Source organism: Lissotriton helveticus, chromosome 4_1 (genome assembly GCF_964261635.1).
Source record: "Lissotriton helveticus chromosome 4_1, aLisHel1.1, whole genome shotgun sequence".
NCBI lineage: Eukaryota > Metazoa > Chordata > Amphibia > Caudata > Salamandridae > Lissotriton > Lissotriton helveticus.
The window spans coordinates 1,833,841,346-1,833,868,199 of record NC_136063.1 but is presented as its reverse complement, the minus strand read 5'-3'; the positions used below and the strand labels follow the sequence as shown (position 1 = coordinate 1,833,868,199).

Genomic DNA, 26,854 nt, shown 5'->3' with positions numbered 1-26,854 from the left:
CAGGGTTTCTGTACTCACACAGAACTGTGCACAGAGGAGTGGAACCTCGGCAAATTAGGCTGTCCCAAAACTTACCTTAGCAACCAACTCACCCCTTACCGAGCTAGCTACAGTGTCTCATTGGACATATCAAACACCCAATGTTTAGACAAACCAGAACATGAACTTACAGTACCTCAGGGTACGTGGGACTCATGAACACTCTTTCGTTATATTATCATTACAAACCAGAACATGGAGTAAAGAAGACACATGTGCATTTGAAATGTTTATTTACTAATGCCGTCTTCTCAGGCGCAGTATCTTTGATAATACAAGTATACTTATTATCAGTAGCAAAATTATCAGCATAGTTACTAAGACATAAAAAGCGAATGGTGACAGCATGTTAACATGCTGTAATGAATAAGAGTTAACAACACTTATATCTCACCCTCCCTAACACATATATTATATTATTAGCTAAGAAGGTCTCTTTGGGTTGTTTTAGGGCGGGCCCATACCTTAGTGTCCTAGCATGAAGGAATCACATCAGCATACACCAGCTCTCTCTGCATGTGCACCGCATCAAGTGTGTTAACAATTCTCGTGCAAAGCAATATCAATCCCGCCTCAAGCCCAAGTTGGCAAAGGCTGCACTTGTGTTATGACTATGAAGGCGTGGAGATCAGACCTCATAACAATTCCATATCGTGTTGCTCCTGAAACTTCAGCACTCTCCGTGCAGACATGTTTTATTAAACAAAGCAGATATCAGAGCAATAACATATTATTCTCACATTCACCACGGCAAACTACTAGGTTGAAAGCTAAGTCAACAAATGAGGGTCGTGTGCAGAAGTTGCAAGAAAGGAAAAATGGCGTTTAAATCTCAAACGTACCTATGCTAACTTAACACGATATAGGGATATATAGGAGTTATACAACACCCCCCCATGATCCGAGAACGGACTAAATAAGGTAACAGAAGTGCCATCACATGAGAGCAGAATCCATTTATAAACGAGCATGAATAAAGATTCAAATATAAAAATTAATGCTAAAAAAATAGCCCACAAATATACCGTGGCTCAAGCCAATAGGCAAGCAAAAAATAAAATGTCTTGACCAAAAGTCAATAAAATCAAGGAAATGCTATCAATCAGCATGTCAATTTGAGGCAGTGTCTATGATAAGACCGTATATGAAAAGTAAGCTGCAACAGCCTCCAGGAGGAAGTCACTGTCCACATCAGAAAACAGTTCAGCCATCCAATTTAAAAGATGAAAGGAACATACGTGATCTTCCAGCACCGGATCCTCTATAACCATCAGAGGACAGCTCGGTGGGTTTTCAAGAAAACTTCGTTCCAAGAAACTTTGCGCTGCTGACAACACATCCCAGGGACCCATTAGTCCATGTGCCACCGCCAAGGCCATAATCCTTTCGTCAGAACAAACCAACTCGTGAGCAATGATAGGACTCATCAGTTGATCAAAATCGACGTCAGCAGATATTGGTCCGCAGAGACACAAATCAATGGCCCAAAGGAAATCACAGGTCAGGCAGCGAAATACAGGCTGGACACAGGTGAAATAGGAGAACCGAAAAGATAATCCAAAAGCCGTGCTTAGAGTCGCCAGCGGCAGTGTGCCATAATAATCAAGCATGCGGTTGCGAAACCGCGTCAGTAGTAGCTGTGCGTGGACTTGCACAGGAAGGGCATCCATATTTAAAAAGGCAGAAAACCACCAATGCGCCAGCCGCTAAAGCAAGTAAAAACGGGAACCCTCCAAATAAGGATGAAAAAATAGAATGGAAGAAAGCAGGGATGACTCCAAAAATCTTCTCAAAGGAAGTCACGAGACCACCGCTAACAACTTTAAAAAAATGTGCTAGGCCCGTTGTGGAGGATGCGTTAAAGATAGAACGGACCATGGCTCCGAAATGCAAGGGCAAATCAGTGTTTAAAAGAGCCTGAACCTCCGTGCGGGTGTTAGCAATGTGAAGCACGAAAGTTTCACGGGCCGAGCTCAAGGCCACCTCTTTCTGGGACAATAGAGCTCTTATTCTAGCCATGCCGCTGAATTCTGCTCCCAAGGTCGGTATCTGTGGCCAAATGGAAGACTCCCTATGTTCACGTGTGGGAGGATAAAGAACATTTCTGCAGCAAATAACTCGCTCACTAACTGTTACTATGAAAGCTATACCTTTAATTAAACCACAACAGTTTTCATTATTGAGCATTAAATAACTACCATTCTCTAACAATTTAAACGTGGGGATGATAGCAGGAACTGGCGTGCCCTGTAAAACGCAAGCCATATTGGGTCGGTCCTTGTTACATGAACCGTGTAACTGTATGTGTCTGCACATTAAAGAATGATCTGGCGTCTCAGTACACTCATCCCCTGTTAGATAAACTTCTTGTTCATCCTTGAAACATCTGTATGTGTATGGAAGTGACCAGACCTCATGAAGAAAACCGCTACCTAAGGGTTCAAAACGACCTATTGGCACATATTTCATACAATTTGAAAACTTATATAAAGCAAAAGGCAGCGTTATTAAACCGTGGATAAGCCACGTAGCAGCAGTGGATTCTGCCACAGAAAAAGGTAAAGATTCCAACCTTTCAATATGTAGCATAGAAAAGGAAGCATCACGCATTGAAAGCAAGCGTTGTTTGTCTGTCAAATTAAACGGTGCAAATAAAGAAGAAACATTCATGTATCCCCAGGGAACTTTACCCATTTTCAGAGTCTGAAGTGTCCATGCAAACTGCATGATTGAACGTAATTGATTTTGACCATGGTATAAAACAGATACCTCATCATGTACAATATCAACAACAGACGACACAATATTATCTAATGTGTAAATTCTTGAGGAAAGCACGTTAATGCTATTGTCAACAACTGCAAGAACTTTCTCAAGATTTGCCTGATCAATAGCCCTAAGGCGTGAAGCAGCCTCAATTTGTGAGAGTTTCCAAATTTCATTGTAAACACCATATAACCAGCGTTTCGACCTGCCACTAGCTGGGCCCTTAATGAAATCATTCAAATCCACGTCTGCATTCAGTTTGGAAAGGTGATACTTAACCGCAGGTAAAGTTGAATGTTTCAGCCAAGCTTGACACAACTTGCCCACAGAGTAAGAGGTGACAGTATGACTCAAATCAAAACGGGGATCAGATCTAACAGTCTTAAAACCGTCAGTCATATTTAAAAATCTCTTTTGGCAAGAATCAGCACTACGGTGCCAAAGCAGCCAACCCTTGGGATTCATACTGGAAATGTTAAAGGAGGAATTCAGAAGCAGAGCCTGTATCTCTCTAATGGACAATTTAGTAAAATTACTCCAATTCTCATATTCCTCCAACTCCGGGAAAGACGGGGTGTTTAACCTTTTAGATGTAGCCAATCCAAAGCATGTGGTCTGGGAAATGGTTTCATTTAAAAACCACATATGATTTGGGATGAGACATGCACGGTGCAAAGCCTCAGTGCCTTGTACCTGCCAGGCCCTTGAGCCCCAAACTGATTTAAGGTCTATGGTATCCTTCCATAACTCATACCCCCCAGTAACTAATTGATCCAGGAAGGCCCTCGAATACAACAATTTTGTATTTGTAAGTCGAACCTTGGACAGTGGCTGTTTGTCAAATTTAAAATAAAAGGACTCGGGATTGGACTGATTAAAGTCAGTGAAATAAGTATACTTCTTAAGAAACGTTTCTGAACTCCCTTGTGTTGGTGCTGGGCAATGTTCCCACTGAGTAAAATTAACCGCATCCCTTCGGGAAGATGTCTTGTGTAAGAAGTGATTGCCATAATGTTGGTAACAGAACAATTCACCATAATTAGCAGATTCTAAATATAAATCCTCAGCATCAAAAGCAGCATAGTATTTTAAATCAGAAAACAAACTTTCCACAGCATTAACATCCCAATCATCAGAACGAATGTTTTGTTTCACCACATCCCCCATATTAACTCTCAGTACATTAGGAACATTAACGACTTCCGTCGGGCCATGAATCTGAAAACGAACTGCATCCCACGCGATTCCATCCAGAACAGGCCACGCTGTGATGTTAACCAAAGTCAAGTCTCTTTTTAATCTATGTGTAGAATGTGAAGAGGAAAGCGGGGCCAAAGTTCCATTTAAATGAGTAATGCAAGTTCTCTCCTCGACATAGTGTCCATTCATAATCCGGAAAAAATAAAACACAAAACCAATTGACATAAAAAGGTACAGTGAAAAAAGGACCAGCCAAATGTATATCCAAGGAGGTATCAAAAAATGTTTTTTAAACAGGCCAGCATATACTGCAATTTTAGAGGGTTTTTTCGAGGCAAGGGAAGCAGAGTCAAAAGAAAATCTGGATTCCGTGGCTAAACGAGCTTGCAGGTCAGGCATGGACAAATCAGTGGGGTATGTATAGTCTGTCTCATCAAGGTTAGTTCCTGATAAATTATTCAATAATGGACTGGAAACAGCAGGTAATTCTATGGCCACCTCAGGTTCATTATTAGAAGCAGTGGGCATAATTGAATTTCTCACAATGGAAGGACAGGAAACAGCCGGTGTCATGCTAAGAAGAATCGGCCACTCTGTGTATCTTGACATTGTCAATAGAAATAAACCTGTTTTCCTTACGACCTGGAAGTGGAGGTAAAATGACTGTTCTCGTGCCCTTCACTCCAAGCACTGGGACCGGAGCTCGATATGAGGGACCAAACTCTTTCTTGTTGTCGATCTTCTCTCGAACCAGTTCTCCAACTTGGGGTAGCCAGCCAACTACCGGGATCTGCAACGCATCATCCGATGTGGAGGGCAAATGTTCCTTTGCAAGAGCGTCTCTCGTCTTTTGTAGATTCTGTAAAACATTGCAATGTTCATCTGCGTCAAAGGAAGTGGCGCGAACCACCGAGTCTAGACCGTCAAGGTCAGGGACGTACATCTTGATGCCAAAGAGCATCTCGTATGGGGTCCGCCCACCCAGAGACCTTCTAGGGAGATTATTAAGAGCACGCTGCACGCCATAGAGGTGAGCCAGCCAGTTTCTGCCAGTGCCTATAACTCGGGCTGTCAAAGATTGCTTTAAATCACGGTTCATTCGTTCAACTACACTATTACCCTCGGGTCTGTAGGGTGACGAAAACTTGACTTGGACCCCCATCGAAGTCATGGCATCCTTATACGCCTTAGAGGCGAAAGCCGGACCCTGATCCGAATGGAAGGTACCACAGGCAAAAATCCCTATAAAGATACGCAAATCTCTGATGACAGTCCGGGAATCAGCGCTGCGATGTGGCCATACCCACACAAAGCGTGTGCATGAGTCAACTGCTACTAAGATGTATTTATACGCAGTATCAGATGAAAATGGACCGCAGTGGTCTAAGTAAACACAGCCTAGTGGTTTATTAGAAATGTACAACTGAGTCTGAGGCGGACGCGTAGCAGTTGAAGGTTTAATCTGCTGGCATATGTCACAAAGAAGGACATAATCACGCGTCTGTTTGTACAGTCCCCGCCACCAGAAACGTAATTGTAATTGAGTTACAGTGGCCGAGACGCCCGCATGCGCAGACGCCACACCTTCATGAGCCGCTGTAATCAAGTCTGCTCTGCGATCCGAGTTGGGAATCAGCCGTTCCCCAACATCAGGAATTGTCACAAAAGGAACCTTTTCGGGACTTAAGTGGTATTTATACTTCGAAGGGAACCCCGCAGGATGTTTACTTCCCTTCTCAGAGGCAGCAATCGCTGCCAAGATGTCGCTGTCAATCTTGGTTTTAGACCTAGTAACTGCTGCAACTAAGTATGTAGATACTGCTGATTTCGCCGCTTCATCAGCAAGCGAGTTGCCAACAGCGTGAACTCCCACGTGCTGATGACCGAGAGTATGAATCACATAAACGAGTGGCAACATAGCCTTAAGCTCTGCCACTCGAACCCAGATTTTTTTATGTTTTATTGTGCTACCCTTGGAATCATGAAAATCATTTTGAATCCAAAAGAACAAGTTTTCATTGTAAGACTGGACACAGTAGTAAGAATCACTTACAATTAGAGTAGTAACACTTGGATCTGCGTACTCCAAAGCTAGTAAGAGAGCACGAAGCTCTGCCAATTGTGCGGTGCAATCGCCCAGGGGCAACGTGTGTACCTCCCTGGAAATGAACTCATCATTCAACATAGCACCGACCACAATGGCGCATGCGGAAACGTAGGCATGTTTAGAGCCATGCGCAACCTGCGCCGACCCATCAGTGTAAATGATGCAATGGAAGTCCTCCAAAGGTCGCATCGCCAGAGGAGCAGGGTGAACGAATTCATACTGCAAGTACTCTTGCGACCGTAAGGAAGCGTCAAAAATAAACATGACATCCGTGGATGACAATGACGCAGCCCACTGAATCCACCGAGGGTGCAAAGCCTTCGAATTTGGTACACTGGCTTTCGTGACTGCCTCCAAATGAGGACAGGGTGTTACCACTAGCATGCGTTTCCCCTGTGACAGAGCTCGTTCCTTTAGAATAGCCATCTGTACAGCAGTTAAAACCTTTTCTATGGTGGGAAACCGCATCTCAGCCGAGGTGTACAAGTGCGACTTGTAAGCAATAGGTACTGTGTCACCTTCATTAAAAGTGAGGTAGGTGAAACCCACCGTCCCAGGAATTATTCTTATGACCAGGTTGGTGTGGTTATCACGAGTCAGTAAATATTTAGAAGCGAGCAGATCAGCCTGCAAGGATTGCAAAATGGTTGAATGCTCAGGCAGCCAGCCTGATTTTGAGAAAGTTGGTTGTATCAAAGCATACAAAGGCTTGATACGCTGGGCATATTCCGGAATGTAAGTTCTGCCGAAATTCAAAAAGCCCAGTAAGGATTGTAATTTTTTCAGAGTTGTTGGTGCGCGCAATTGTGCGCACTTCTCCAAGAAGTGAGGAGCCAAACCTCTACCTTCATTGTTGAGCTCATAGCCCAAAAACAACACTGTGTGTTCAGCAATGTGCGATTTTGCAAAGTTGAATTTGTAACCCATGTCTGCGAAGTTGCAAACAAGAGAATTTACACGACACAGATGCTCCCAAATATCGTCGTCTGTGAGATATATGTCATCCACATACGAAAAAGCATCAGGGTCGAGTGCCTCCAGAATAGAGACAATTCGAGCGGTAAATACACCAGGACTATTCTTGTAGCCCATTGGAAGACGCCGGAATTGCTTTTGGACTCCAGCGCTTGTAAAACTGGTCCATTGGGAGCTAAAGCTGTCCAATCTGTGGGCATAAAAACCATTGGATATGTCAAGCGTTGTCTTGAAACGCTTACGCACGAGACTATCCACTAGGGCAGAGCCGTGGGTATTCTGTACTGCACAGTTACGGCAATGCGAGTTCAAATGCCGGTAATCCAAAACCAAACGATATGATCCGTCAGGTTTATTCACAGTAAAAAGGGGATTATTCATCGGTGACACACACGTTTCAATAACTCCCTGATATTCCAATTGTTCAAGGATTTCCGCGACGGAAGATTTTGCTTCACGCCGAATGGGATATTGAGGTTGAGGCTGCGGCTGAGACCGCAACGGAATTTCGTGGCAAGGCGACAATTTATCCCAACCACATTGGTTACGGTACAGAGCCGGCGCGAGAGCCCGAGCCCACTCTTCTGCAAAATGCTGCACATGCTCTTTCGAGACAGTGTTCGCGAAACTGGGTAGGATTACCTCCTCCCCTCGCGGCGCCGCGAGCACAAAAGGTGGGGGCCAGTCAGCCCCCGAAAGTAAAATATCATAAGTAGAAGAAAGATTCTCCCAAAATACACCTTTAACGGTTCGCTGTATGTCACCTTCAATTAACAGGACAATTTCATATAGTCTTTCAGGGGGAGCAAGTCTCGTATCCGCTGTTTCTATCACAACGTAGACATCAGTCGCTGTCACCCTCAGTAGTGGACGCAGCGCCTCTCTGACTATGGTTATCTCCGCCGCGCTGTCCAGCAAGGTCAGAGCCCACGTCAGATTCCGAAGCCGCGTTCTCACTATCTGTGGCATATCGATGCGCTGTTAAGGCTGCGACTTTCTTTTTCGCAAACTGCGGACGCCTAGGCGTAGAATCCTCCTGCTTCACTGCGCCGTCCGTCTGGCGGGACTGACCACGTCCTTGTTGGCCACCACGTCCACGTCCACCCCCTCCTCCTCCACCGGTCTTCGGGGCCGATGTGTCCTGAAAGGAACGAGGAGAGCGTTGATCAGAACCCTGAAAACGATCAGGTGATTTAATCATCGCGCGGTCGCGCAAATCATAAACTTTTTCGGATGGCGCAGGAGCTTGTATTGCAGGAAAAGTACCCTGAGTCTGCATTGTCTGCTTCCCCTGTGTCTGTTTTTTAGGCCAATTTTGTTTCTTGGACTTTGGCTGGGCATCTGTCACTGCAGATTGCCCCTGTGGTTGTTTTTTCTCCTTCACTGGAAAATATTTCAGACCTCTACTTGTGCGGCCAATCGTTTTATAAGCGGCCACCACAATCTTTGCTAACTGGCGGGGTTTGTCGGCATCGGGCAGAGCAGCCAAAGCATTCGACACCTGAAAGTTAACTGCATCTCCTTTAACATTGGAGAGAATGAGATCACTTACAATCTCAAAAGAACCACACAGGCGCATACCCAATTCAACCGCTGCCTCTGGACCGTGATCATTCTGAACACGTCTAACGATTTCAGGCAGGGCAGTCATAGACGGGGTGCCGAAGCACCTTGTATAAACTGCCGCAAATGTTTTTCCCCAGCTGTCACAGTCAGCAAGTTCAGGAGTAATATCCTTCGGTAGAGTAATCGTCAACATTCTATGTTTATCAGCAGGAGTAGAATTCGGAAAAACCGCTTCCAGTTGATCAAACTTCTCTGCTAGCCAGAATGGGAAGTCATCGTTGTCAACAGGACGCGCACCAAAAACCGAATTTACCATCACTGGATTGAGACGCATTCCGCCTCGTTCCATGGGAGCGGCCGCACACCCCTGGGGACCACCAGGAAGATGTCGACCGATGTATTGCACTAAAGCACGAATCACGGAAATGGAAACTACATGTAGCCTGCGAATTTCTGCCAGGGTACAAGCCCCGTGATTCGGGTGCGGGGTAAAGCCACCCAACGCAGGCCAATTAGTACCTGGAATCGAGAGTGGACCTAACCTCGCACGGGACAAAGAGTGGGGGAGGGCGCCATCAAACCAAACTCGATGCTGCCAATGATCAATAGGTATTTCCAATGCCCTGTATGGCGTATATTCAGCCGGGACATCCGAGGCGGTGTAGGAGTGGTACAAACCAGAATTAGCGTCCACAGCCGGAAACGTAACCCAAGAGTAAAACAACTCGTAAGGAAACGCCGGATCAGCACTTACCACGAAAATCACAGCCATCCCATCTACTGGGACTTGGTACGTCTGAAGATGGTTGCGTACCGCTACGCGACTATGCTGCGCAATAGCCACCGCTGCCGCCATTACAGAATTGGAAACAAGAAAACACAAAGAATACTTTGTAGCACAACTGGGTAGTAATTCAAAGAAACCGTTTAAGTAAGAATCAAGCTTGAATAAAGACCTACTTGAAAAAATAGGTAGGTTTCACCAACACCCCGTTTTCCGGAAACGGATGTGAAGGGGTTAAGGCATGAACGATAAACTACTCGAGTGTCATGATATAAGACCACCGAAACCGTTGGGCGCCATGTTGCAGGGTTTCTGTACTCACACAGAACTGTGCACAGAGGAGTGGAACCTCGGCAAATTAGGCTGTCCCAAAACTTACCTTAGCAACCAACTCACCCCTTACCGAGCTAGCTACAGTGTCTCATTGGACATATCAAACACCCAATGTTTAGACAAACCAGAACATGAACTTACAGTACCTCAGGGTACGTGGGACTCATGAACACTCTTTCGTTATATTATCATTACAAACCAGAACATGGAGTAAAGAAGACACATGTGCATTTGAAATGTTTATTTACTAATGCCGTCTTCTCAGGCGCAGTATCTTTGATAATACAAGTATGCTTATTATCAGTAGCAAAATTATCAGCATAGTTACTAAGACATAAAAAGCGAATGGTGACAGCATGTTAACATGCTGTAATGAATAAGAGTTAACAACACTTATATCTCACCCTCCCTAACACATATATTATATTATTAGCTAAGAAGGTCTCTTTGGGTTGTTTTAGGGCGGGCCCATACCTTAGTGTCCTAGCATGAAGGAATCACATCAGCATACACCAGCTCTCTCTGCATGTGCACCGCATCAAGTGTGTTAACAATTCTCGTGCAAAGCAATATCAATCCCGCCTCAAGCCCAAGTTGGCAAAGGCTGCACTTGTGTTATGACTATGAAGGCGTGGAGATCAGACCTCATAACAATTCCATATCGTGTTGCTCCTGAAACTTCAGCACTCTCCGTGCAGACATGTTTTATTAAACAAAGCAGATATCAGAGCAATAACATATTATTCTCACATTCACCACGGCAAACTACTAGGTTGAAAGCTAAGTCAACAAATGAGGGTCGTGTGCAGAAGTTGCAAGAAAGGAAAAATGGCGTTTAAATCTCAAACGTACCTATGCTAACTTAACACGATATAGGGATATATAGGAGTTATACAACAACCCTGCATACTGATGACCTATTCACAGGCCACTGATAGCACAGTCCCATGGTCACTATTGTGTACTCTCTATGTAAACAGCCCCGTTTGCCTTCAAAAACCAGGCACCGCTTGGAGATTATCTCCTCCTTTATGTTAAGTGTGTGTTTCAACTCCAGAGCTAGTAATCAATGTGGTCAATACCTCTTGTAAAATAAAGAAAAAATAAAATAATAAGATAAAATGAAATAAAACAAAATATTACAATATAATATTATGGTTCATGAAACATGTTTGCCTAATAAATAAAACTTGCAATGCAAACAGTTTGCAATCCCTATGTCTGGCTCTAACTTTATAAAATGCAGTCCTTTGTTTTGTGAAGAAAAGTATATGATGAATAAGAGGAAATTAATACATGTTTTTCAACTAACAACAATCGGTTTAAGTATCAAAATTCAGACCAGGCATACCAAGAAAAACAGACCGATCAATATATGTTTTGAGTCACCATAACACTAACTGTCCAAAACATTTTCTTTGCGTTCGACCTGATCAATAAAATATCATTGACCTTGTCTTCACGCACGGGTGGTTAAAATATTCCTGAATTTTCATTTGTTTAATAAACATGATGGACCTTTAAAGACATATGCCAGATAACGGCAAGTTAGCTGCTATAAAATATGTAAGCCAAGGAAAATTATCTAAATTTAAAGTTTCTAAAACATTGGCATCTCACGTCTATAGCAAATGTATTCTGTTTTCTTATTTATTATTCAGCCTTTGAGATATCACAACACTGTAATGTAATTGAATTAAAATCAATTTTCTGGCTCCCAGAATTTTTCTTTGAAGAACCAATCTGTATGCAGTATTCATTGTGGCCTTACACCGGCTCGACCCGCCTTCCTTTGTTCTACATGATGAGGGCAATCGATGTTTTTGACTCACTATCTATCAGCATTGTAGCTGCCTTAATAGCTTTTCCGGTGAAATGTATTTTGGAGACTATTGTTTTGATTTTATACGCATTCACTAACAGTGTGTCCGTATGATGCAAACCCTGAAAAAAAGACGGCATTAGAAGTTGGGCAGAGGCGAACTTTATTTTACCTGCTGTAATTACTGGGTGCAATAAAATCCACACTCCCTACAGGTTTCCATGGATATATTTCATTAAGTCAAATAACCAGAAATATTGCACAGAAAAAGCCTGGTAAATACCAAGAAAAGTGGATCTTGTCGCGGAAAGCATCTAAATGTGATTTTTATGCCCCATTTTCAAAAGTACATTTCGTAATTGGAGTTAGTTAATACACCTAATGAACTGCGAACCCTGGGTACCAGATTTCACCCTCCCAGTTATAATTAGGGCATTTGAGTTTCACAGATTTAGAATATCAAGCTAGTTTTTCACTTAAACTCAGAACTAGTTGGACATATATCGTACCAATGTACTTGTGAAGCTCTGACTGGCAGAATAATCTGTCAGAGACTAGGGCTAAATTCACCAAAGTGCATCAAGGCACGTTTCTGTGCTGTGTTGTGTTAAGGGGAGAGAGCTTAACTGTGCCACATTTACAAAGATATGGAACTGTTCAGCTCGCTCACGGCGCACTTAAGGCTGCCCAGTAACTACTAAGGCATCATTACATCATGGTGCAAGGAATCCTGCGTTGTAGGCAAGATTGTTTTTGTGCAGAACTGGATATCTTCCAGCACAAAAACAATCCTTGGAGGCTTACTCCTCTTTGTATGAGTGCTGCAAAAGGCAGACCCCTTGCAAAGAGGAAGTAAATAGGAGAAATAAAGATATCTCTCCTCATTATGCCAAGTTTGAGTAGACGTACCATTTTAGCACATACCCAGGTTAATTGACTTTAGTAGACCTGGGTTTGCATCAAAATGCATGGGTGGATGCATGGAACCACCGATGCTCTACCCATGTACCATGTAACACTTTTCCGATGCAGGGCGCTGCGTCGTGTTACTTTTCAGGTGAAAAGTGACACATGGCCACACAAATATCGATTTGCATGGCTTTATAAACGTCACTCAAGCTCTTCCGTTGCTTTAGGAAAATGCAAGTGCTTAGTAAATCCAGGTACAAATGTTTAACTTGCTTAAATTTTAAATGCCACGAAGAAATATATAAATTAAAACCTTCACCCTATAAGTATTCTTGCTTTCACGTAGCCATGAAGGAAGTGCTAGAGGAACTGGAGGGGTGCAGATCCTCAGGGGACAATTGGGAATGCAGACGTTATCATAGTCTAACACAATTAAGCATTAAAGAATTTAGGACTAGATCTACATACCTTTGTGTTTGCGATTACCAAATAGCAAATTTTCGAGATTTGCTATTAGGCAATTGCAAGCAGCGTTGTACTACAATGTTTTTTATCCTGTTTGCGATTCCCAGTGGGTCGCAAATATACCTACCTCATTAATATTCATGAGGTAGATTGCAATTTGCAACCCATTGGCAATCGCTAAAATCACAAGCAATGTTTTTTTTTTTATTCAGCCCGTTATCCTCAAAGGAATGCTCTTGAAAAAATGCTTTTACAACCATTTACAAAGGGGTAAGGGTCCCTTGGGATCCCGTCCTGTTTGCGAATGGATTACCACCTACTTCAAGTAGGTGGTAAAATGCAAATGTTTTACCATTCACATATACCACTGTGGATTGCTCTTTTGGAAAGGACGCCCTCAACACGCCCCTTCCTAATACCGAATCGCTAACCCATTTTGCTGTTCGGTAATAGGTTACCAAAGAGCAAATAGGGTTTGTACATTTAAAAATGCTTTTTTCGGTCATGGATGGCCCTATTCTGCAAATCGGCCCATTTGCGAGCTCAAAAAAGCTATGTACATGTGGTCCCAAAACTCCAAACTAAGTCTGATATACAAGTAGATAAAATACACATTGCCAAATAGTTATAGATGACCAATTGTGAACCAGAAATGTATATAATTAAATTTGTGCTAGATGTCGGTGAGGGCTGGGTCATAATGCTCTTTAAAAAGGTGCTAAAAATAGAAAATAAACATTTAAATGCCTTGATAGGTGATTCCAAAATCATTTGGCAGGAGAGGACCTGGGCTGGATCTGCTGGCCTCTGGATAGAGATATTGAAATGTGGAAAAACTTACTGTAAATATTTTCCTACAGCACAATAAACTTCAGCTGAAAATGTGCACATTAATTATCTGGAACAGGTTCTAATTCGGCCAAATGACGTCTTCTATGAAGGAGGGTCACTACATGGAAGGAAAGAGAAAACATGAGTGGAAGCTTAAACAGCAAAGGTGACTTCTAATTCCACTGTGGTCTCGCTGACGGTTCTCAACTTGTCTGGATGAGTTCTTGTGAAGCCCAACATTTTCTAAGCGTAAAGAAAGGCTGTTGATGGATCAGACAGATACATTCTCCTGAGCTGCAGAACATTTTTGTTGCTGTTAAGTGTCTTTATTTTCACACTGCGGGTTCACACTGGGCTGGGCAGTCAAAGCATCACAGTCCTGCACAGTACTTCTACAGTCATCACCCCAAGGGATATATTCCAGCTCTTGCTACTTTCTTCACACAGTACTATGAGGCAGTGCAGTTTCTGTTGGTATCCTTGTGACACCATCTGAGATGGTCTGGTAACTCCTTACTTTCCTAATTACTTAGTAGTGTGGTCGGCATCACAGATATCAGGTTCTATTTCCCCAGGGCCGGCTCTAGGCTCATGGCGGCCCTGGGCAGGGAGCATAGGTAGGGGGCCCCGAAAGAGGGGGTCCGCGCGGGCTCAGGAAGGGGGTCAAGGTGTTTGGAAGTGGAACAGGGCCTGAGGCCGCCAAATCCCTGCCACCGGGGCCGCCACGCAAATATTTATCCATCCTCAGAGGATTATTATATAAAGGATATATATTTGCGTGGCGGCCCCTGGGGTTTGGCGGCCCTGTGCAGGTGCACAGCTTGCACATGCCTAAGGCCGGCCCTGATTTCCCCAAGTCGCTTGTTCTTACTGAAATAAATCATATATAGACCTGGGACACCCAGACCACGATGGTACAGACAACAAGTGGGACTGGGTCTGTCACCGGAAAAATATACTTGTCAGAAAGGATTGTCCTGGGGTGTTATGGCCTGGATCTTCTCAGAGGGCACCTCCTGCAAAATCAAAACATGCAATTACCCTATTTGTTCTGGGACGCTGTTTTACAATACAAATAAAGCTCTATGGCAAGGAAAGATAAAACTACTCTAACTTAACAGGAAGTTAGCATTAGCTTCAAGGACACTTAGGCACACTTTTATTAAATAATTATTAAACATATTTTATTGTAAGATTGTCACCATCATTTTACAATCACAGGTCATTGCTGTTACACATTCAATCAAAGTATCTTAAACACTAAAAACAATATCAATAAAACAGTTAGATATACATACACCTTATTTCTACATGTTGCTTTACATTTTCTTTTGTAATGTCACTGCCTGGAGAATAAACTAAGCAAGGAGTTGCATCCAGAGAGTATAATATTTCTTCTTAGTGTAACATAAGACAGGACCAATCTGAGCATTTTTTTTTCCAACTTAGGTAACAAAAGGGACACTGATTGAGTAGGGGTTCTAATGCTTGCATTAAAATACACAGGTTTGAGATAAATTAGTAGAATATCAAGATACGACGGCTAAGTTAATAGCATGTAGAGAAGCATTGCATTCAGAAGCCCCAATTACAATTGCATTTCCTGCCCTTATAGTTCAAGCTAAGAAAAAACAATTATTGAAAATATAGCACATGAAAGATCCAGCCTGCATTTAACTGACTCTCTTTTAAAGGCATGATCACTAGTGTTTGCAAGAAAGAATTCAAACTCTTAGGGTTTATAAAAGACAATGACCCCAGTTCATAAAGCTATTGCTCACCTAGTTTAGAGCCAGTTGCTTTATACGTGTACTTTTTCAATTATTTGGTCACAACAATTGGATTTCCTCCTGCAAAGTGGCCTAGGCAATGTAATATCAAAACCATTATTTTGCAATGTTATGTGTATGCAAAACCTTTGTTTGCAACAATAATTTATTAAATGTTTATGGTTATATACAACATTGTGGAGAGCATACAAGGCAGTAGTGAGGGCATAAGTGGGGTGACAACCTGAAGAACCGGATTTTCTTAGAACCCAGCGGTGCCAGGGACACACCCGAAGTCTTCGGGTTTCTCCTGTCTTAGACTACAGAGACACGGAATACTTCTGGTTGGCGTCAGAGATCAATTTATTAGCTGCAGCTAGTAACAGTGAACCAAGCAATACAACACGGTGTACGACTCAGGAAACTGCTCAGTTTTTGTAGAGCAAGACATCACCTTTTATCCAGATTTTACTCATTACAAATGCACACCCACTGCGACAAATACTGACAAATGAAATACATTTTCCCACACATTATCACATTCCAAAAAGCTCAATTTACATCGTACCAACCCACAAGTTAATTATTAGGAATGTCCCAAATTCGATTACCACAACCCGGACAAACCCATAATTGAAAGCACTACCCATGTAATGAAAAGTCGTAAAGGAAAGAAACATTCCAGATGTTGAGTAGGATAAGATATGTGCAAGAAACTAAAAGTTAGCAATATCCTGAACATTGATTAGGAATTCAGACAACGATCAGTTAAAGAAATTGGCTTCGTGGAAGGGTTAGTTTCAGGTGACGGGGTCAGCATCTTTGCAGCTCACTCGCAAATCGAAAAGGGGCCTGTTAATATGTACATGAACAACGAGGCCCATGCAACTTCGTTCGTTCGTTTACTACCTAGGCCTACGTGAGGGCAACATAAAATGGCGTCTTGAGCAACGTAAACAAAATGGAGTCCGGTCCCGAAAACCACGGAACCTCAAACCCTCAGAAGAAACAGGGCTACCAGAAAAATGCCATTCAAAAGGTGGAAGAAGAGCTGATAGCACTGACCCTGTGATTGGGAGAAGTCCAAAATTTTAAAAAAAGGTTCACTCCCTTTCTGTAAAGGAGGAAAAAAAAATCTGTATTATTAGTAGATAAAGCCTGAAAGCTTTTGATGTGGCTTGGGTCGAAAGAAGAAGAACACAAATGGCTGCAAATGGTGTTAGATGAGCAGGGACTAGATCAGAATGGAAATATTGGAAAAACGTTGACTTTTACTGATTATTTAAAATGCCATTACACTACTAGACTGGAAGCTGGGGATGCTTAAATGGCAGATGTTGTGAGAGATTTGCCATCTCAAATACTATCTCAGGCAGGTGGAAATCTGATATAGGGGCAGTTGACAGTGGAGCAAATCCCGGAAGCTATTGTTCGATTGGGAGTGGGAAAGTTCACAAGGCTAGTGGTTTCCCAATGGAGGTTTTTAAACCCCTTTATGGTATTATAGGGAGGTATCTCCTGTTAATGTTTAAAGCAGTGAGATAGGAGTGTAGTCAGCCTCATGTCTCGTGAATGGCCACTATTATCTGGATACATGAGGCAGGGAAAACCAGAATGGACAGTAGGTCCTATAAACCCATATCATTGTCCAAAGAGAATATATTAGCTAAAGTGCTCAGTAATTGGCTGAAGAGTGGTATACCATCACTGGTTTACACAGATCTAAATGGGCTTATGCCTGAGTAGAAGCACTAGACACAATCTTAGACAGCTTTATGGGTGCATGGGGTTTCAGAACCAGCGGCTTGCTGTCTGTTGGACCTGGCCCTTTTTTGCAGGTTGATTCACTGACTTTTTGCGTTTTGCCTCCTATTTTTTCTTACCTCTTTTGTTGGCTTTAGGACTCTGGGGCACTTCACCACTGCTAATCAGTGCTAAAGTGCATATTCTCTCTGAGTATCTGAAGTCTCGAGTGACCCTCCAAAACTCGCACTAAGACCAGTGCGCAGCTTACAATATGCAGATGACATTGTTTCATGCAGCCGGACTTCCATTGGCTTGCAGCACCAAATCATCACTCTACATAATATAATCAAATCTTTAGGCCTGAGGCTAAACTACAGTAAAACCAGTCATCTGTTTCTTGCCAAAAAACAGACAGCAAGACTTCAAATTCAAATGGAATGTAGCTGGCAATAAGATCGAACAGGTGAACACCTACAAATACCAAGGGGTGGAACTGGACTCTAGACTAAACTTCAAAAAGTATCTTGCACAATGAAGGGCCTTGGCAAACAAACTGTTTTTGCACTCAATCTAATAAGCAAAAAAATGGGTAGGTTGTCTGAGTCATACTTAGTGCAAATTATCAGCGCAACATTTTTTTCTGTATTTGACTTATGGGTCGGAACTCCTCAAGGGCAAAGACTCAACGATCCTTAACACTCTACAGTCTGCCCTATTCAAAAGGATTTACCGCATACCACGACACACCTGCCAAACTTAAGTTCGCTTGGAATTCGGACTTAAGCATCAGTTCCCGGTGAGAATGGCTTCTTTAATTAAATTGTGCTGGCAGTTGAGAGCCGCCCCTCCGGAGTCCTTGGCCGCTTTGTGTTGGTCTGAAATAGAAAACCAGCATACGATCAAACTCAGCTGGTCAACAGTGCTCCGCCAAGTTTTGTCATCTCTATATTTTCACAAGGCCTGGGAGCTAAACATTAGCCAAGCAGCGTTTAAAAAACTCGCCAATAAAGCTGCCAAATTAAAATCATGGTCGATGGATAAAGGTGAACAGGCAGGAAAAAAACACAGCTGGTCAGTCTTACAGTCTTACAATAACATGTAAGAAATGCCAAAAAAATACGTTATAAAAAAAAAGGTAAATTTAGGGATTTGGGGTGGGGCCTAGTAAAGGGAGGTAAGAGTCATTTTGGGGTTTAGGGTTCTGTAATGGTAAAGGAAGATAAGAGTAATTTTAGGGTATAAAGGTGTTGTTAGACTGGTCACCCTTAGGGTGGTCTTCCCCCAAACCTTTTGCCACACACCTACAGTTTTCCTGATCTCATTTTTGTTGGCCTTAGGGCTCTGTGAACTTTACAACTGCTAACCAGTGCTAAAGTACCTGTGCTCTCTCCTTCAAATATAATTTTATGCTCTTGTAAGTCCCTAGTAAAGTGATACTACGTATACGCAGAGCCAGTAAATTAAATGCTACTAGTGGACCTGCAGCACTTATTGTGCCACCCACTTAAGTAGCCTGTTAAACATATCTCAGGTATGCCATTGCAATCTGTTTGAGCAGATTTAAACTGCCATTTCAACCTAGCAAAGTAAACTTTTTGCCAGACTTAAACCTTTATTTTTAATACATGAATGTCACTCCAGAGTAGGCTCTAAACAGCCCATAGGGCAGGGTACAGTGAATTTGAAAAGATGGACATGTGCTTTTAACTTTTACACGTTCTGGTAGTGAAAAACTCTCAAATTAATTTTTCTGTACTGCACGGCCTGCCTCTCCCATAGGATAACATTGAGTTAACTTATTATATTTAATAGTGATAACTTTCAATTAGGAGCAGGTAAGAATGTCGAGTTTGCTATCTAAAGTATTGTAATTTAAGACTCTCTTTAATGCTAAAGTTGTATGTTAGTTTGCATTCAGACAATTTAACTTTTAGAAAGTTGTAATTTTCTTGTAATAACCATTTGGTGCCTGCACCCTGTATCCTCAGCCACGTGAGTAGGAGTAGCTGACAGTTGGTCTTTGTGTATTGCTCCCAGACAGTGAGACAAAAGGGAATAGTAGCTGGCAGGATTGGCCATCTCGGAGTTGATGAGGGGGAGGAGCTGTCACCTACCATACTTGCACATCATAAAGGCTCTCCCTGAGCACACTCACAAAGTGCTCCCTTTGTTGACTCTCTACCGCCATGAAAAGGGTGGCTGGGAGCCAACTCATAATATGCTTGGAGGTGCTGCAGATGCGCCATCAAGCATATTGCAGTCTCAGACCACCACGCCAATGCCATGGATCCACGATCCCTGGCAGTTGCAGCAGTTCTAATGCGGTCTGACCGCCGTAGTTATAATACAGAAGTCAGACCACTGGTGCAGCGGTCCCCGACCGCCACCGCAAGTTTGGTGGTCCTATGGACCTCCAAACTTGTAATTAGGCCCTAAATATTTATAGTTTTTGATCTGATAGTTTTGAACAATGTTATTTAAGCATAATGCCGCATTGAGTTGTAGTGTTTTCTATTTATGATGCTGTAAAGCTTTGGAGTTTTAGGGTAGTAAATCCTCAATTGTAGGGTTGTAGTTTTTCTAATATGTTTGTGATTGTGGTGGTGCTTGCTGCTGAGGAGAATGTAGGGGCAAATGGCATGGAGAACAGCAATTGTCTCCATTGGATATTTATTCCCCTGCAGTATCAATAGCATGCTGCATACAGAAGCACAGAGGTTCACAGAAATAAGCATATAGCAACGGCACAAGAAATGTGGACTGTAGGAGAGTACGATCTGCTTCTTATACTTACCCCCACTTGTTGCTGATGTTTCCCTGCTTTTCAACTTTAGGCTGGCTGGGGCCCTGCTAACCAGGACCCCAACCTAGTTGCTTCCCTTATAAAATGATTCCATGTACTATAGGTACACTCCAGTTTGGTTACTGGGATACCTTTATGAGTCCCTAGTATATGGTACACTAGGTACCAAGGGCATAGGTACCCCGGAGGCCTACCAGGGGCTGCAGCATGTATTATGCCACCCCTGGGCAGCCTTCCAAAATGACACCACAGGTCTGCGACAGCAGCCTGTGTATGGTGGTGTATGCACCCCTTACTTAGATATAGGTTCCCTATATCTACCTTATATCACTACACATATAAACCTATCAGTGCACCCCTATGGCATGCCTTATCCATCCTGAAGGCAGGGTGCTGGGTTTTCTGTGATAGGGTGCTCATCCATGAGCAGGGCCCCTCTGCGGCCTATGGAATCTATTCTCCGGGGTTGTTCGGTGATGCTGCCAGACCATATACTCTTAAGTGCATTATAACCTCGCGGTAAATGCTAACTTTGGAATGGCTGCAAGGAAACATGTTGTGTTTGGTGTCAAACACTTTGGAATCATACCCCCCCACCCACCAGTCCTGGTGGAGGAGGTATAATTCCACCTTCCTAGAGGGAGAGACATGACCACACCGGTACGCCCGGTACCAATTTAACAGAACCCTGGCATAACAAAATGGATGCCACAGACACGTGTCTGGCCTCCTGCTGCTGGACGGAACTCCGGCTGGGGAGGCCTGGACAATAGGTTTCCTGTCACAGGGAGGTGTCACCACCTCCCAGACAGGCTTTAGTGTATTGTGGTTGGGTGGGTGCACTCCAAGAGTGCTTTGAAGTCAGCACTGGGGGCACATTTGGTGTCCCTGTGCATAGCCCAGTTCAAAGCGGTTGCAGGGGCTACCAGCCCCTGCTCTGGAGCAAAACTGGACAAAGGAAATGGCTGTAGCCACCCTTCTTTCCAAAAACTCCCATAGGTGGGTCCCCAGAGTTTGTCCACCCCTTCCTTGGGTATAAGATAGGAACCCCTGACTACAGGACTTTAGATTTACCTGGACGAAACTCTGATAATGAATGCTGGAACTTCAACGGTCTGCATGATGCTGGATGACTGAAGAATCTTCCTTGGAGTAAAGAAGTTACTCCCCTGCGTGGCAGGCTCCAAAGACGCATCTGACCTGTTTGTATCTCCGAAGCTCTTGCTGGACTCTGAAGAATTTGCAACACAGGAGGTGGGTTTCCAGACTTCCCAGAGGCCGACCCGAGTCTCCAGCAAAGCTGAGACCTGTTGCCCTCGTGGGTACCGTGGAACCAGAACCCCTGGACACTGTGCACATTTGCAAGTGCATCTGCTTCTCGACAATCCTTAAGGCTGTGCATTGGGTTACTTGTAGCCCAGACCCTGAGCAGCATTTCCACTGAAGATTGCTGGCCTACACTACACGAGTGTTCCGTGAGCTGGCCCTTTGTGTTTTCTCTCGAAGTACCTTCGCGATCCCTGGTCCGTCGACTAGTGGGTCCCTGAGAAGGCAACTTTAACTTTCCCTTGGGCTTCCCTGGTTGCTCCAGAGGTCCCCTGACTCTCTATCGATTGGGGAGTCCCCTGGACCTAGCTGGTCCACACCGAAGCATCTTTTCTCTTCCTGCATGGGTTGCTGTTGCCAAGGCTTGTTGTGTTCAATCCGAGCAGCGATGCCGCAGCACTCGACATCCTTCGTGGGACAGCTCGAATCAAGTTCCTGGTTGTCGTTGATGCCTCCTGGTCCTTGTGGCTGCAGAGTCAAGCTTCACCTGTCCGCACCTCTCCGCACCCGACATCGGTGGGCATTCATCTATCGTGCCCCTGGTCGCTGGCAAGTGACCCAGACTCTGCCCCCTCTGGTTTCAGGTTCCTCACATCTTCAATCCAGGCTTGGATTACACTTACACTTTTCCTCTCCATGGCAGCAGCACTTTACAGCAGGTCGCCATTGAAAACGACAACGATTCTCGACACCATTTGACACCTATGCACCGGCTTCCCTGGGTGAAGTAACTCGAGTACTCCAGTGCTCCCATGGGTGTTGGCCCTAGAATCCTTAAGTCTAAATAGGTTTGGTCAAAATTCTCTCTTAAGTGTACTTTATCTTTAAAATTCCAAACTCGACTTTCCCCATAGAAGCTAACGGAGTTCGAGGCTGTGTTCTCACACTGCACACGTCCCCTGTAGGTCCCCTGTGTCACCACCTTGGGTGGTTCCTTGGGGTCCCAGCGATTCTACAGCTCTAGGTCTTGTGTCTAGTCAAGTTGTGGTTCTTATACCCCTTTCTTAATATATGGTTTGCCCCCCCCGGGCCCAGTGTATATTGGGCTATTTACTGAAGTTATATTTTGTTTCAAGTGTGTACCTTGCTCTGTAATCTCATAAAGAGATTACTAGAGAGCGTTTAGTAATAGATACATATATAGTATATATATATATACCTTGTGTGATTCTCCTTTCATTTAGACAGTCAATAGGTTATAATCTGGTAAACCAAGCTGCTTTACACTCCTTCAAGATTTTGCCTGAAGGCTGCTCTCCATAGCTACCACTAAGATAGCTTTCAATAAAGGTTGTCTTAAACCTGTCATCAATAAGGGTTTTTGGACTGGTGCAAGGTGCCCACTATAACTAGTGGACAGCATATGCCAGGTCAACTTCTCACATGGACTTTAACTGCTGAAAGCTTACACTGGTAAGATACATTCAAATTACAATAGCTTTGGCTTGAAAGCACAAGTAAGGCCATATATACAATAGTTTTAAAGAGGTCACATACAATATGAGAACAAAGTGCACATTTCTCTCTAGATAGGTGAAACTCAACAGTTAGAATTGCGAGCCCTGCGGACGAGATGAAATGTTACTATAATGTTCAGGTTGTCTTTACAATGTCACACATTTCATTACTGATATAAAAAACTATGCTGACTGTTGTCTGTGCATGTACTGTAAGTTTTCAATTCGAGAGTATTCTCGAAATTAAGAATGATGCTGAATACTAGTGAGAACTACTCCCCAGTAGAAAGTTGTATATGTGAAGTCACCTTCAAAAGCTAATTGAGACTCTTGATGTTCTTAGCAGATTACTGGAGCGAAAGTGACCAGGATGATCTTGATGGTTCTCTGACGCTCAAACAGGAAGCGCCACCCACAACACTGTGCGACACCTATCACAGGACCCCCTCGGTAAGTTCTGTAGCAGCGATTCGTTTTTTTCAAGATACACTTGTGCCAGGTTTAAGCCTTTCTCATCCTTTGGGCAAATTGTAAAAACTTCTTAAATGCAGAGAAAAGCTTGTTGGCAAAGCCAACAGAACAAGTTGATGACTCTTATTGTGCTACATGAATGAATAGAGAGGAGGTCGGGTTGCAGCCATTTTTGCTCTAGCAATTTACCGATCATGGAAAGTTTCATCAATTTCAAAATATATCTTCAGTGGACTTTATCCCATTCAAAGTATAGAAATGATTGAAGGCTAAATCATTTATTGTCACAGTAAGCTGCATGATACTGAAAAGCCAAATTGTGCACTGCTAGCCAATTGAGATGCTATGTGATGGATGGAAAGAAAAGAGGTGGCTCTTGTAAGGCAGGTGCAAAAAGTATTAAAATGTCAAATATGTGTGCTTTGAAACAACACAAATCGTTTTTTATTCTATACTTTGCGGAAAGCAAAATGCAGGATGGAGCTAACTAAAAGGGTGTATAGATTCACATTGATAGCATTCCTTAAGCAGTTTGTAAGTTAGTGTTTACTTCTATTTCTTACTTTTCCTTTCCTGATATTAAATCTAGATTTACCATGTTAAATATTTGTGTTACTGGCAGACTGTCCATTATTGTAAATGAGCTTAGCAATACTAAACGTATCTTTATTTTGGAAACCAGTATGAAGAACTTGTAATCTCTCTGGCTTTTGTATTCACCTAAATTGCAATTACGTGCACAAATCCCTTTGTGAGTAAGGCCCCTATAACCACTCCCCACTGAGCATGAAGAACACAACTGAGTAAACTCTTTTGGTTGCGCAGAATACATCCTGAGTATCTAACCTCATACCAGCGTTCAGGAGCACAACCTGCCCCTCCATGACAACATCATTTTTATTACCCCGTGACTTACCACCATAAAAAAGTAGAGGTTAAAATAAGGAAAATTAGAGGAGACAGGGCAACTGGTCCGAATAGACTACCCGCGGCCATTTACATACAAGAACCTGAGCATGGGAAAGAATGGTTTTCCACTTTATTCAACTATGGTTTAGTCTCAGAAAACATCTTGGAGTCCTGGTGGCGGTCAAAAGTCCCGCCGCAATATACTCAAACTGGATAAGCTATCGCTAGTTTGCCTTGCTGGACACACATTCAATTATCAATGGACTTGGAGGAAAGGGCTACCAATTCAAAACTAATACCATTCAACTAACTTGGGTTTAAAGCTATGGCAAGCCCAACAGATAATCTGGTAGCCCTCTCGATGACAAATAGAAAAGCCATGCACACAAAATAACTGTTTTGTACCTGTTTTTATAGATTTCACAAAAGCCTTTGACCATGTTAACAGAAACCATATCTGGCAGAAGCTAGGCTCTTGGACTATTCTGACAAAATTGTTACATGCCACCCAACTTTTATACACCGACACATGGACGCAAAATAAACTAGGAGCAAATCAGACGCTCTCTCCGAAGGTGCTGACAAAGAAGGGTCTTAAGCAAGTCTTTGTGCTCTCTGCAACACTCTTCAACCTTTTCATCTCAGATTTGAGCACTCAAATAGAAATAGAAATAGTAAACACCCACTCATCAGGACTCAACTGCAGGCCAATAACCTCATTGCAATACGCTGGTTATGTTGTTTCTCCTAAGCATAAGCAGAACAGGTCTACAGAGGTACTAAACACCGTGTAAACATACATACTGCAATAAAAATGAGATGACTGTCAACTTCAGCAAAACAAACGTAGTGGTCTTTCCCAAAAAGTTACAAAAAAGGCTACTGTCATTTGGGAGGGAACACCAGTCATGAGAAATAACAACAACATATATGAATGAATGAATGAATGAATGAAATCTGATAACGCGCTACTAAGCCCAAAGGCATCAAGGCGCCTGAAAGTATTGCTACAAGATCAGGGTGGCCATCGTCTACATCTTAACATACTAAAACAAAAGGTTAGGGGGCTTATTGTGAGTATGACCATCCTGGTACCACTGTACTCATGGTCTGACCACCATGGCGGGTCTGTCTGCTGTATTATGAGTGTGGCAGTGGGACTTCCACAAGGCCACTGCCTTCGCCGGGATCAAGGATCCCGAGGTGGCTGCAGCTTGCAAATGGCCTGAATATGCGGATGGTGCCGAGCATATTACGACTTGCATATTCACTGCCCTTTTCGTAGCGGGGACGCGGCCATGAAAAGGGTGGTGGACATGCAGGCAAGGGGGTCCTATTAGGGCCCCAGGCTGACTCTGGGCCTGGGGGTGCATGCTGGGGGGGGCACTTGTTGTGCCTCCCCTGGAATTGCACCCTCATTCCTGCAAAGTGTGGCATGCACGACATGGTGCCTGCCATACTGTGCAGGAACGGGCAGTATTCACTCTCACTGAGGCAATCTGCTTGTAAGGCTCTCCTATGAGCCTAACAGACAGCGGCCATCACCCTACCACTGCACAGCCTGCCCTGGATTTAGGTCGTAATTCGGCAGGCCGGCTCACCACAGGCATGACAGTCTTCCCACAACCGTCACAATGGCAGTCCCATTGGAAGACCGCCAAACTCATAGTAAGGCTCTAAATCTCACACTTTCTGGCAAGACATCATCTCCATCATTCATTCTGCTATTGAAAGTGATAAAGGCATATCTACAATTGCTTTTGGCACAGAAGCTTTTCCAGATAGTTTCAGTATGTTTGGCAATACATCACAGTGCATAGTATACAGTATCTTATTTCACTGTCCTTACATAATGTTGCAGGTCCAAATTCGACTGGAATTCGGTTTAATGGATCAAGAAGTGGCTCTGAAAGCTTCCATGCTTAAATACATGTTCTTATTACAACAAGCAGGTCCAGACTCTCTAACATCTCACATTTGGAGGAAGATACAATCTGGAGAGCCTGCAAATTCAAATGGTTGTACGATATAATTAGCTGCGAGTCTGAACATTTTAAATGCCTGATCATCATATGAACAACCACCACGGTATAATGCTTTAAAAAAAATATCTTACATTTTCTTTATTTTATTGATCTTACAACTCAGGGAAGAAGCAGCACATTGAGTGCGTTTCCAGTATAAAATACAATAACACATTGCAATACAGTGAAAAGGCATTGAAACTATCACGTTACACACGTCACCTGAACCACAGACAATATCATAGCAGGGCAAAGCCCAATCATCCTGTTTGTACATTGAGAGTGCCCACATTACGTAGTCCTGTATCCCTACCATCACCCCACGGTCTGTCTGTGCAGGGCTCTATCTGTATGCCTCTGTGTTCCACCCAATGTTCACAGATCTTTAAGTGTTTCTGGGGGCAGCCCCGTCACAAATATATCGGACATTCTAATCCTATGCAGAGATCCATGCTCTTGGCCCAAGTTTCCACAGGGGGGCCCTCTGTCTCCTTCTAAACCCTCTCAATATCCCTTTTAGTGACAATTAAGCCCAACCAAAGGAGCGCCCTC

At 43.4% G+C, this 26,854-nt stretch overlaps 1 protein-coding gene across 1 annotated transcript in view; it reads left to right on the top strand.

The window, feature by feature from the left end:
• The window catches only part of LOC144828230 (connector enhancer of kinase suppressor of ras 2-like), a 2,060,726-nt gene that overhangs the window by 1,885,309 nt on the left and 148,563 nt on the right, over positions 1-26,854 (top strand). Inside the window, exon 23 of the mRNA XM_078686315.1 lies at positions 23,245-23,348. Coding sequence (XP_078542441.1) covers positions 23,245-23,348 — 104 coding nt within the window. The remainder of the gene's footprint in view (positions 1-23,244; positions 23,349-26,854) is intronic.